The 13493-nt window shown below is 45.2% G+C and overlaps 1 protein-coding gene across 30 annotated transcripts in view; it reads right to left on the bottom strand.

The window, feature by feature from the left end:
• MBNL3 (muscleblind like splicing regulator 3) overlaps window positions 1-13493 on the bottom strand; it is a 106739-nt gene that overhangs the window by 65858 nt on the left and 27388 nt on the right. For 20 of the 30 annotated variants that reach the window (XR_011143565.1, XR_011143564.1, XR_011143566.1 and 17 more), the window contains exon 2: window positions 2297-3284. The exons of 5 other annotated variants lie outside the window; for them this stretch is intronic. Coding sequence is in view for 22 of the 25 variants with exons in the window: in XM_068957671.1 (XP_068813772.1) it covers window positions 2297-2470 (174 nt within the window). In the remaining 3 variants the exon portion in view is untranslated. Of the gene's footprint in view, window positions 1-2296; window positions 3285-3395; window positions 3465-3701; window positions 4191-13493 lie in introns of those variants that run through there. 5 more of the 30 variants (XM_068957668.1, XM_068957677.1, XM_068957660.1 and 2 more) reach the window with 4 other exon arrangements.

Below are 13493 nucleotides of genomic sequence, written 5' to 3'. Positions count from 1 at the left end.
GAGGAAGGGCTTGGAGACCCATTCCTTATTTGAGCAATTGGGTGCAGATACAGCCCCCACCATCATCTCCTGGCCGTATGCTCTGCACAGTCTGATCTCTCCTCCAGGTGTACTTCCTGCAGGGCAGAGCTCTCAGCTCTCCATAAGGCTGTCCAAAGCCTGGAAAATCCAGAAAACCTGTTCCCATGCAAATTCAGGCCACCTAACTAGCACATAGTGGGCATTTGCTACTGTGTCAAGAGGCAACTGCAATGACAACATTATTTAATAACCAGTTACACAGGAAGCATATTGAGCTGCAGAAGATCATCCCTGATTCCTTTGGTAGTTTTCTGCTTTCCCAGAACGATGTTCCCCAACACATTCCTCCTCCTTTACCACTAGGAAAGGTGTGCTCTTGCCAACAGGTGGGATTTGAACTAGGCAATACACTGGGCCCTGCAAATCTCATGCTGCAGCCTGAGGTCTGCAGAGAAAGGCCCAGCATGGAGAGCCTGAGCACACTGCGGATGCCCCCCTCAAACCAACACAGACAGGCAACCATTAGGCACTGGGAGACACCAGTTTCTGCTACTTACAGTGCAACTCACCGCTCTTAAGAAAAACTGAGCCGACCCAAGCTGGGTGGCTACAGAGAGGCCACCCATCTGCAGCTTGCAGCTTTTTGAGAGGGTTCTCTAAGACACCACACTATCCCACATACTGTTGTAACACTCCTTCCGGTTCACAAATGAATGCTACAAACTGTAAACGTATTAATCTCTTCATTCAAAATATCTGCACTGCCACTGGCTACAATTCAAAAGTTTCAAGGGCACAAAGAACATGACTTCTTTTTTCCTCTGATAAAAATATTTTTTGTCTCTCACTGTCAGCAGGCTAGCAATGTAAATGAACATTTGAAAGTCACCGTATAACTAAAGAGTCATTGCATATGCTCAGCTTAACAAGAGCAAAACTGAATGCAAATAGGAGGCTTGAACTTCCTGGTAAAAGGGAACAAAAAAGTGAAAATATGAAGAAGCCACAAACAGTACTAAAATGGGTAGACCAGATCCAAATCTGTGCATAGATACTTCCACCAGTTCCCTTAGCCACTGTGGCCATGAAAATAAACCTAAGGCTGTTCAATTTAAATTCAAGGGAGAACTTTAGCTTGTATGAGTTAACAAATTCCTTCTACTAACTCTAACTGAAACATTAAATACAGTATCAACAGTTCTCAGAAGCAACCAGTTACCTGTGATGTCTCAGGGTTTTTACCATCCTGTTTAAAAACATCTTTGAGGGGGCCCCAGCTCCAGAAAAAGTAGGTTCCTTTCCAGACAACTCTAGTGAAGTGACCAAACCAAAAAGATGCTCAGCTCCCTTCCCCTCCTCTAAGTCCTCCAGCCCCACCATGACTTGGGATCTGGTCATTTGGTAAATTGGAAAGTTATTCCTTGAACTTTGACTGTGACAAGCAATAAAGAACCATTTACTTCCTGCAAAATCAGCTATGCAAAGATGAGCACCAGCAGAAAGGCTTAGCTCTAACTCAGGCAGGACTAGCAGAGCAATTGTGTTTTCAATGTCCTTTGCGGAATGCCTTTTCCCAACACCCATTTTCCTGTGAGCACTGCTCTCCAAATATTTTGGCTGTTCCTCATACACAGTACGGTGTTACAGTGTATCTGCTACTCTGTCTCCAGGAAATACACATAAAGCTGATTCATTATCTTAAAATGCTGCCTTTATTTCTGCTCATTAAAAGCACATTTCAGAGCCCTGCACCGAATGCCCAGCCAATGTGCTGCGGACACAAATTAAAGCACTAGAGGTTTCAGTTCTCTCCTTTTCTCATTTCAGTTTCGTTTACTGCCCACAACAGGAAATCTCCATTTCAAGATAGCCATATCAGACCTGAGCTGCAACCAGAAACACTCTGAATAAAATTCTGTTTTTCTCCCTGTGATGTCCAACACTTCATGCAATCATACCTGATCTCAGACTCGACCAAAAACCAAACTGTGGCTGAGTAGCATGCCTCCCTCCACCCTTATTTCTACTACCATTGTGATCCCCAAATAAGAAACTGTCTAAAACTTCCAGTTTTTGAATGCAGCTGAACAAAGGAAACGTGGACTCCGAGCTAACCTAGATTTCAGGGGCTACATCCCACATCAGCAGCATCCTCCCTGCAGGAGCAGACTAGCAAACAATCGCTCCGCACATCTCGCATCCCAGCACACCGAGCCATTCACAGGAGAAGGAAAGCAAGTGAGCTTAGGTAACGCACGTGTTAGACAGTCCTCACCTTTAGGGAGTCAAAGCAGGCAATAACTCGACCATTTTCCACATGGCAACTCCGGGATGGGTGGGCGAACTTGCACTCTGCATCAGACCGAGAACAAGTACCTCTCTGAAACTCTCGACACACTTCTAACGTCAGCCATTTTGTATCACGGACCAGGGAAACGTTCACAGCCATATTAAAAACAAAAATTAAAATGCAAGCAATCGCACCCTTCTTCAGGGCAATATTTACTGCTGATCTTTTTCTTTAAAAAAAGGGTAAAAAAGTGAATTCAAGTTAAACGTGAAGAAATAACTAACTTGTTGCTTTGGTAGAATTCCTATTCTTCAGCACTTAGGTTTTCATTTAAGTCAAATTGTATTTGTTTAAACGAGAATTAAACATAAAGCCAATCATAAAATAGAAATCTTATCAGAATAACTGAAAATCAAATTAGAGGCCAGCTCCTAAAAGTGCAATTGTAGAAGTTAAAATATAAGTGTTATTTTTTGTGCCACTGCCTAAGTTACTTGAAAATAACTGGCAGACTTTCAAAAGAATTCTGTGCTCTCCAGTTAATGGTTTCAATTATTCTTGCAAAAAGCATATGCTGTTGGCAGCACTTCAGTTTGTGGAATGGTCTCAGTCCTTGGGGAGAAAAACTTTTTTTTTTCCTTCTATTTCTTGCTTCTAAAAATTACGGTTCACGAGCATCAAAACGAGCAAAAGGATGTTAGAATTTTTCTTTTTGCTTTTTCCTTCTTTTTCCCCCTCTTTTTAAAATATTTGCTACATAGTCGGGAGAAGAAAAAATGGCTGAGCAAACTGCGTGTAAGTGGGGAGCGAGGGGGGAAAAAAAAAAAAAGAAAGGGTGGATGAGTTGCCGTCAGGGTATGAACTGCAAGCAACGCCAAATTAAAAAGAAAAGGGGGGTGAAGGGGGAAGAGAGAGGCAGCCCTAGACAGAAATCCAAGCAGCGGTGGCTTCAGGAAAGGCACTTTTCAGCAACCTGCAGGAAAAAGAGAAATAGAATCAGCTACAACAAGACAATCGCCCCCTTTCCAACTCGAGCGCTAGGAACGAGCCGTGCTCGCTGGAGAGGGACTCCCCAGACACTGACAGTGCGGCACAGTGCAGTCAGCCATTGTAGATAAAAAGGGCATTTCCCACATGAAGCTGCGCATGGTAGGAGCAAGCGACCAATTAGATTTACTGTTGCAGCAGAAGGGCTGGGCAGCCGCCCAATAAAAGAGATCGTTTCATATCGACCGCTTCTGGCAGACGTTCATTTTTGTGCCCACTGCACAGAAAATGCCTTCGTCTGGCGCGCCGGCCCCCGGTGCGGCCGGGGTAGGGCTCGGCATCGCCCCGTTCAGCAGCCCGCCGCTGCGCCGGCGGCTCCCATCTCGGCCGCCGCGCTACGTACCTGGTCCGCAGGCCCCGCGTTATCCCCCGCCGGGGCCCGGCCAGGGCCACGCGCCACCGCCAGCACGCAGCGAGGCGGGAGGTGGGCGCAGACAGCGCGGGGTGCGATGCATGAACCGCGCAGCCCTTTCACGCAAAGGGGGAATGCTTTGCTATACGGGCTTTTTCCAGCGCATGCATTTTTTTCCCATTAATCTGTCTCCCCCCTCCTTTCTGTAGGAAACGTTCTGGCAGGAAGAGCAGCCGGTGGCTTTCTTGTATACAAAGCAGAAGGAACTGCTACAGCTCAGCCCTCTCACTGCAACGCGCGTTTTTAAGGTGTTTCATTTAACCCGTTGCTAACTACAGAGCTGGCTCAGCAGCAGACTGGGACGCTACACCCAGACAAATGACTCCTTCATAGTCACACATTGATAAATTTGGGATCAACAAAAGCAAAAAGCAAACCTGACAGGGAAACTTAAGCCACACACACGGAAAAAAATAACTCATTGTTCACAGCTGTATTTTTCAGCAAGACTAAAGACAACTCAAATTACTCCAACTCCAGCAACTTGTGTTATCCAGCAAGTAACTTCCAATAAATGCCTATTCAAGCTTCTCTTGGCACCCGCTAAAATGTTAAGTCACCCCCAGAGTTTCCCATTCTAATATTAGATGCACCAATGCAGCCTGATAGGATTGGGCTCTTTCAGACTTCCCAAAATCCAGCCCTTTTTCATTTTTCTAAAGTATTGCTATCCAATTTTTTGCAAACCTTTGATAGGCACAGGATGTTGTTCATGTGACTGCTATTAAAAAACTTAAGACAAGAGCCTTCAGCTACAAGAAAAGGAAGCTTAAATTCTTCTTTTATTATTGATGTGTTGTTGCAGTTACACTGATCAGTAACTGAAACCTGCTGGAGCTGGAACAGTCAAACAATGCTACCAAGGAAGAAGTGTGGGAAGATGCTGTCAGCAGCAGTACGGGGTGGGGCAGGGGGGCTGCTTGATTCATGGGTTCAATTATTTTGCATTAAGAAACAACATTTGTTAAACCTACATTGCAAGTATTTTCTCAGGTAATTAGAGTCAAGTTCCTAACTGAAAGCACCCCAACTCTTACACTCAGGTTTGCAGCATCAGCACAAGGTTAGTCCAGCCCATAGGCCTGGAAGGACCTTTGCATTTTTGCATATCAGGTGGGGAACAGAGACTGCAAACATCAGATTTGCTAGGCATGTTTTCAACTTCAAAAGGAAAGAAAAAGCATATCTAGCCATAGTCATGTCTTCTGGGTTTCATAAGGAACAGAGATGCTCTAAATCAAACCCGATTTTGCAAATGAGGCAATTTGATACAGGAATCCCATTCATTGATGTCCAGACTCCCACTCCAACTGAGCTCAGCAAGCAGGGAGAGATGTGTGTAAACCTTTCCGCAGAGCACGAGGGACAGGCTGGGTGCAGCTCTTAAAAAAACGAGCTAGAACAGGTCAAATATGGGTGGGGATTAGAAAGAATGCTACTGAAATACAACCATCTTGTGAATTAAGTGCCTATTCCAGAGCTTCAGACTCCAGTAGAAATGAGGGTCTGTTAATGCTGGGCCTAGATACAGCAAGTCTGACCTCAATGCATGATTGCAGCAAGATGTATAAACAGTGTAGTAAGATCTGCCACTTCCCAGCCCTTCCACTTTGAGAAATCCTAAAGAATGCTGCCAACGAAACGATCATCTTGCTCTCACCCAGGCAACTCGGGAGCACACGTGTGCGTGCACAGACATTCAGGTGTCTGCATGCACTACGCTATCCCGAGAGTCCTCACATTGACAGGAATCACGTTAATGGAAGATAAGTTGCATCAACCCTAGGCGACATTGCACTACAAATATTGATACATTCAGATACGTGCAACAAAGCTGACATTTTCCTTTTACAATTCTTGTGGAAAAAACAGTGCGAACTCTAAGGAAAAAACGTTTGCTGATGTTCAGCTAACTGAAACAGAAAAGAGACTCCTGCTCTATACTACTCTACGATGGGAAAAAAAAAAAAAGTGTCTGTTTATTGTTTCCTGCTTTTCCATGTTACTCTGTGCTACTGAAACAGCCCCCTTTTCTGAAGGTAGACAGACAATCGTCCCAGACTCTAGGGCCAAGACCTCTATACCAGGAGGAAGTAAATAATGAAATGTTAACACCAGGACCTCAATTTTGACAATCAGCAAAGCACAGCAGAAACACACACCGCCTCAGATGACCTCTTTGTCACCCACTCAGGAGAGCACTTACGCACATGCTTAACTTTGAGCATGCCAGCAATCTCACTGGAAAGCAGAGACTGAAGCACACTCTTGAGCGCTTTGCTGAATCGGGGCCTAAGTAAACTAATCTGGTTCACAGGTTTATCTGGGCTGGGAGACCAGCAAGCGCAGGCAGCAGTCATTGTGTTTAGGCTTAGGCGATCACAGCCCAAAGGAGTATTAGCTAGGATTTTCTGCAAGTCAACAAATAGAGTTCTGTCAACGTTTGGATTGATGCAAATTCCCCCTCCGCGTGGCCGCAGGAAAAGCCTAAAACATGCGTTCTCTAGGCTGACATCACACAGCGCTTTATACGGCTGCAGCGAGACTCCCCTGCATGCAGCCAAAGGATGAAAAGCATTTGACAGGAACCCACTGCTGACACTATAAAGTTTCAGTTCTCCATGTTTCAACTCCTGGCAGCAAACAATTACAACCGTTCTTGCTATGATACATTTTTCCCATTCCGTGCATTACCCTTTTTTGGGATCGGCATTTTATTCATTTTGTTCTCCCGCTTACTTCAAATGGGAGAAATAAAAACACCCATGCCAAAAGCAACATATAATGAGGATACAAAATTGCTTCACAAAACACTGCTTTCCTCAGCTTGCAGGAAATACAATAAAGGGTAGGTGCTGCCTTTTGAACCTTTCCCAGCACTGCTGCTCAGCAAGCCAGATTCGTCTGGCACAGCTCATCTCTGCTACCAGATGGGCCAATTTAGTTTCAACTGCAGCAGTTTCAAAGCTGAAAAAAGCAGCAACACAGAAAAGCCTGTGGTCTTTATCCCTTTAAGGAAACAATAACCTTAAAGCCCTTACTATAAGGCCACTTGCTGAGCCAGGCCTAATTGCTTGAAATGCGGGAGGATGCAGCCTTGCTCTAGATGTCAACAGATGGAGTCTTGCAGCTTCTGAAGTGAACGGGAACAAGGGCAGTCTGATCAGTGAAGGTCATATCCGACCTCGCCTCTGGCGGGATTAAGACGCCCTAGCTGCTTGGGGTAACGTGAGGACACAGCAAAGGACAAGCATCTTCACTTGATGGTTAGATTCCTCCCGCCTTCCATGAAACTGAGCCCCTTCCACTGACACCCCTCGGGTATCAACTCCCAGGCAGGCTTCCTGACAACAGAGTTCAGAGATTGTAATTTATGTGACAGGCTTGATTCAAGCAGCTCCCATGAGTTAAGTGATGCTATTTAAAGTGCGACTCTGCGCTGAAAAAAAAAATGATTCAGTAAAAACAGCAAGGTGGGGTTCCATATTTATTGTTCCTCAACAATTTCCAGGTCACATCTGCTCAAATGAGAGACAAAAATGCTTTTATCCTAACTGACAGTCCCAGTGAGTGAGAAGGATAGCTCTTTCTTTTTACCTGAACAAGGGAGATGGGACAGACAGTGAGAGGGTATGAAAGCTTCTTGAAAACCAAACTCCAGTCACGCCTTTTTTTTTAAAAAAAAAAAAAAAGAAAAAAAAAGCATTTCTAATACTTGCTGCACTCCCCTCCCCAACATTAACCCTAGCACTTAGCAGAAGACAAGAACTGAAACCTGCTCTCTTGGCTCTGACTAAGCTATATACTGCCAGACAGCAACACACTTCAACCAGTTTTGTGAGTTATCTTCAATGAAAGCTCAGACCAAGCCAGCCTGAACGGATGGACACCCTGTTTCACTGCAGCTGAGGCAGAGTAATAAACTGTGCTCTTAAACTGAAAAAACTCAGACCTCAAATCTTTCACTAATTCCACAACCCTTGAACCATTAACGTTCTCAGTGAGTGCTTAGATACTGCCAGAGCCCAAAGATTTTTATGGTTGTTCCTCAAAGCACTAAATCTAGCTGACTGTACAAGTGGCTGTCAGTCTTGAGTCCTTGCACCCTCCAGACAATTCTGTAACATTGCTTTCTAATCTCAGTACCAAAGGGTACAGAGAAACTTAGTGTGCCCACTGCCACCCTCCTCAACAAGCCTGAATAGCGAAACTCTTCATTCACAGACAAAATTGAGGTATTACCGCTATCAACAAAATTAGTCTTCCAAATAAGTGCTATGCTCCTGAAAACGCTGCATGACAAAGAGAAACATGATCAGTAAAATAAATTGTGTTCTGAAAGAGAAGCCAAAGGCTTTATGAGAATACCGCCACCATACAGCAAGACTTGCACTTTCCATGGCAATCCAAGCCTGAGCATCTTCCCCAATCCTTTTTTTCTCCTCCAGTTTCACAACAGTGATGAAGAAGGACATGTGAAACTCCACTCTCGCCTCTCAAAATAATCAGAAAAGTATAGCCAAAGACAAGATTTTACTGGGGAATGCTGCACTGGTACATTTATTGGCCATAATGCATCAGAAAAGATAACTCACAACTGTTGAGAGATTTCAGAGTCAGTGAGAATTTAAAAAAAAAAAAAAAATCATCTTGGACCTACCACACCTGGGACATGATGACATTAGCTCAGTAAGCTGACTTTTCAAAGGAGAAGCTCTTTTGAGCCTCACCAAAAACTCACAGCAATTTATTGCCTCGACTGGATCACAGAGCAGCTCTTTTCTTCGCTTGGGACTAAAAGTGGTACTAGCAAGGCTGTACAACAGCAAAAGAAACCACACGCACAAAAAACAAGGTCAAGTCATGGATCCTCCACTGCAGAAGTCTAGATTAGCAAGGCTCTTACACATCTATCACAAAAACCAGCAGCACTCAAATTCCTCTGATGTTGCAATACCAAGAGTTCGCACGCAGTAGGCCTGTCTCCAAAACGGGCCTGGTCCCATCCCCCTCGCTCACACGATCTGTGCTCTTGGAACAGAAGGTACCGGTGGAAATGGCTGACTTTTTAATAGCTCCTGCTTTCTGCTTGTGTACTTAATGGGCTGCAGTATCTAATGTGAGGAAGGTCAATTTATTTTCTGCCACCTGCAAGAGATTTTTGCTTTTAAATTAGAAAATAATATTCTATTTTTGCCCTGGCCTTTATACTTTAAAAGCAAACGCTTTAGGGACTCATGTAGACACCTTGAATGTTTCCTTTGTGAACATTCTGTACCTGGACACATTCTCCCCCAGGGAACAGTTTACTTAATTTAAGGTAGACCTTCACAGCTAGGAAGAAATAAAACCTCTTTTGTTCTTCGACCAGTTGCCCAGAAAAAGAATAGATTTCTCTTCCATAGCCACACATGAGAAGTTTCTGTTCAAGGTCTAATTGCAGATGTTGGGGGCCATGAATTACCAGGGATCATACTGCACACTAAAGAGTCAACTCCAGCCCAGAGTGCTGTCTGCTCAAGAAAGGAGAGCAAAAACAGAAACCACACACCCAAATAAACAACCCCAGTGCCACTGCGATGGAAAAGCTTCGTTGGCAGGATACAAATTAACCATAGAAGTAGCTGTGTGCACAAGCCAAACGCTCGGGCATGCAAACACCATACGTTTCTGTGCTCCAGGAGCCACCAGCACTGACTTGTCCTTGTTCCCCCACACTCACACAAGCCTCTGGCTTAGAGGGCAACTTGACAGAGTGTGGATTACTGGTCATGACCTCCATGGCAAGAGCAGCACAAGAAAAATCCTCAGTCTCCTCCTTTGAGGAGGGAGAAGTTGCACATGCTGCATCACACATCTTTGAAAATTTGCCAACACACACCTCCCTAAAGCTCTTGGATTTGCGGCACCTTGGAAGATGGATGTGGTGCTCTGCAGGGACAGCAACGTTGCCAAGGCTACAGTCTGCCATCCTGGAGAAAACGGGTCATCCGTCACACCTCCGAGTGTTCCCACTGCTCATTGCAGGATGGCATGACCTAGCCTAACCTAAACACCTTCCTTACCTGGAGAGACAGCAGCTGTAGGACCAGGACAAAAACAAAACCAAGTACTATGGGGGAAGGGAGACTTTCAGTGCAGAGAAGAAAAACAAAATACAGATAAACTCAGGGAACTTTACTTTACCCTTCATTGCGCATATGCAATTCTCTGCATTTACACCCTATAGCATACTAGCTCAGGAAAAACAAATGCAAAATTTAATGAAACATTTGAAAAACATATTTTTGTTTCTGAAATCCATCATTCTTCCCTGTAGACCGTGTGCTCCTACTCCCTCCGCTGCCTGAAATTCTCACAGTCTGCTCTCCTTTATCATCAGCCTCCACCAGCCCCTGTCCAACAGGGTTCAGAGAACCCTTCTCCCCTTCACTCCTGTGAGATTAGCTCTTCTCCAAAATGCTTCTGCAGGCAAGAGACTGAGAGCTATTTGCCAGCATTTGCTGGGGAATTCTAAGCCAAAATACATTACAAAATGTTTCAGTTTAAGGAGCTTTGTTTAAAGGCAAACAAATAAATAAACAAAGTCCCAGAAGCTAGTGTGCTGGACCCACACACATGCCTCGGCAGAACAAACACCTTTCCACAGGGTGTTCCAGGGTAGCATGCGGTGCAGGGGTTCAAAGGGAACTTCCACCTATTCTGTTGAATAGATTTGTTGCTAGAACAAACAGAAAAACCTTGTATTTTTGCTTTTTGGGGCTTTGGATTTCCTGCCATCAGCTCATTCAACATCATATAGTCCTCTTTCCTACTGCAGCTATCTCTGCTAGGAGCAGCCCATTGAGATGGCTTATCCACCCTATGAGATGAGATCATTCACGGGGCTGCTCCACTGATCAGGCAGCCAAACAGGAGGACTTTTTGAGCACAGCTCCAATGCAGGGCTCATCTCCCCTCAGCCATGTGGAGACAATGCTCCCTGCTACTGGCACCTGCCTGGCAAATCCCTGTTGGCCTTCTGCAGAAGGCAGCTTCCCGGGCGAAGGGCCAGGGAGCTGCGCTAGAGCTGGGTGGCTAACCCAAAAGAAGCATTTCCTCTGTGCTGCAGAAGGCAGCTATCTCGCTACTCTGAGCCAGTGCCAAAATCCCCACCAATGCCAGCATTGCTTGCAAAGGGTTAGGACTATAATTACACCAGTTGAAAACACAGAAAAAAGTAATTTGGCAGGGAGCTCTAGAGGCCAGTTACTCCAACCCCTGCTCAAAGCAGGGCCAGCTTCAGAGGTAGATGCCCCTCCCTCTACAAGCATAAAGATCTGTCTTACACAGAGAGCTCAACTGAGTCACACAAATTTACAGAGGAGACAGGAAAGGCCAAGGCTCATTAAGGTTTGTTCCCCACCACGTAATCATAAGAAATAGGATCAAGCAGACATATCCCACAATCTATCTGATTATCCTACTCAGTGTTCGAGAGGCCCCCAAGGTCCTTGCCAATCAGATAAGGAGGCACGTGTGTTTGGGCAGGTTGATGGGAAGGAATGCCTTTAAGTGAATCACACTTCATGGGATCCTGTTGGTAGAAATGACCTACAAGTCTTTCCTAAGCTCCAAGCACGGCCTTAGCACTTGAACCAGACAACATACACCATTAGGCAGGAGAAACACTGAAATACAATGCTGGAAGACGGACTCTCTTTGGAACTGATCCTAGAGAAAGGGAGAACCTCTTAAGAGGGGAAGGACCCGTGGATGCTTAGGAGCAAAGGAGCCCACTATTCCTAAATAAACCCTGGCCAAACACTATTCTCATCCTTTTGGCTACTCCCTCACCCCTCTCAAAATAAAAAAGCCTTCTGCTCCTAAATTCTGCAGTACTAGTGCTGCTGCCACTTAATTGAGTTTTCCTAGGCAGGATCTCTACCCACTCCCCTCCCAAATTACTTGTGTAGATTCAAGCACTTTTATGCAAGTCTGGGATTTCCAGTCATTTGGTACTGTCACAGATGGGATGCTTTCAACCTGGCTACTCCAGCCTAGGGAATTCCAGCCCTGAGCACAAGACATTTTTCCATCGCGGAGCAGCCCAGCTCACCCAGTCATCGTGCTGCCCAGAAGACCTAGGGCTTTTGGAAGGTGTCAGACTTCCTGCACACACGCTGCACACCTGCACAGGACATGTTCAGCGGGTCTCATGCTTCCCACGTGTTTCTGCCCATGCGCACGTACTTGTGCTTAGGAAACTCCCATTGACTAACACAGCTTCTCCTCTCTGACAAGCAGGGACTGCTGGTTCACAGCACTCTTGCCGGCACCATCCTCCAAAGCACAGCCAAAGGCAGGCTGCAGCACCCAGAGGATGCTGAGCCGCAGCTGATGGCTCGTTGGAAAAACCTGCACGCTTCACGACACTGACAGGTTTGATAGGTTTCACAGAAATGAGGGGAAACCTCAGAAGGAAGGGTTGAGGAGAAATATTGCAGGGTCAAAATAGATTTGTGCCTACGAGTACCCCATTCTGGACTTCCTGTTTGTACAGAGTCTAGTGCTCAAACAGCCAGGTTTTCTCCAACAGTCAAGCCATTGTCTCCAGGGGAACAACAGGGAGGCATTTTCCCCTTCAGGTCTCATATTGCATGTCCTGGAAGCACATGTGCTCCTACACACAAACTCTAGGTTTATACAGTAAGGTATGAGCTGGCCTATCTGGTGAAAACAGGCCAGTAGAAAGAGGAGACAGCGTTTTGGACAGTGGTTTGAATTCTTTCTCAGATGGAAGAATTCACAGAAAATAAAAATAGTTTGTCTTTTAACATTCTTCGCACTAAGTGCTTGGATAAGCCATAAGTAACTTGGCAGCAAACCAGTTTGGTACAAACACGGAGCACCAGAACACAATGCAGTCATCACAAAGCCATTGCTTTGGGCCAGACAGTAATTTTCCCCTTCTCACAGGGCAGGCCTCCAAAGTCTTTATGCTACTACATTCGAGTCCATCCGAATTACATGATGTGTTACAAAATGAGGACTCATGCACAAAAGTGACAGCACCTATCATTTCTGGGCTATGCAGAAGGTCATAACACATAGAAGAGTACTAAAGAATCATTTGCAAATTAATTCAGAACTCCAGAAAAGGGCAGCTCTGACTTATTCCTCTACTCAGACCTGTAACATCCTCCTCAGGTTGCAAAGCAAATTTATGATGACAGAGGGAGACCCAAAAGCCAAGCAAGAAAAATATCATATGTCAAGACATTTATTTTTTTTATCCTGGAAGAAATTAAAACATGCAGAAAAATCAGGAAAAGCAGACATCCTGACAACTGAGAGCTTATTTTTTGCTTCCACACATGAGTAAAAAAATCCAGAGCAGCCCAGTCCTGAACCCCAAAGGCATTATATTCCCACAGGTAGTCACAGCAGGTTACCATTTAAATAGGAAGGATGCTCTAGCTTAAGTGCCAGATTGGGACCCCGGAGACAAGGGTTCGAGGTCTACTTCAGCAACAGGCTCCACGAGTGACTTAGGGCAAGCCCCTTCATCTCTGCAAACAGGGGGAAATAATTCTCTATCCCCTCAGTGATGCTTAGAGGATAACCAAGGAATGATCACCAGACAGTAAAAAACTACTATGGTAAAGGCTTTACAAGCACTAGATGAACAGATCTTTCTCAGCTCCCACAGTCATTAGTCTGAAATAGGATACAGGAGAGGAA

This window comes from Struthio camelus, chromosome 11, assembly GCF_040807025.1.
Source record: "Struthio camelus isolate bStrCam1 chromosome 11, bStrCam1.hap1, whole genome shotgun sequence".
Classification (NCBI taxonomy): Eukaryota; Metazoa; Chordata; class Aves; order Struthioniformes; family Struthionidae; genus Struthio; species Struthio camelus.
Note: the sequence above shows the minus strand (reverse complement) of the source record. Positions and strands in the feature narration are given on the sequence as shown.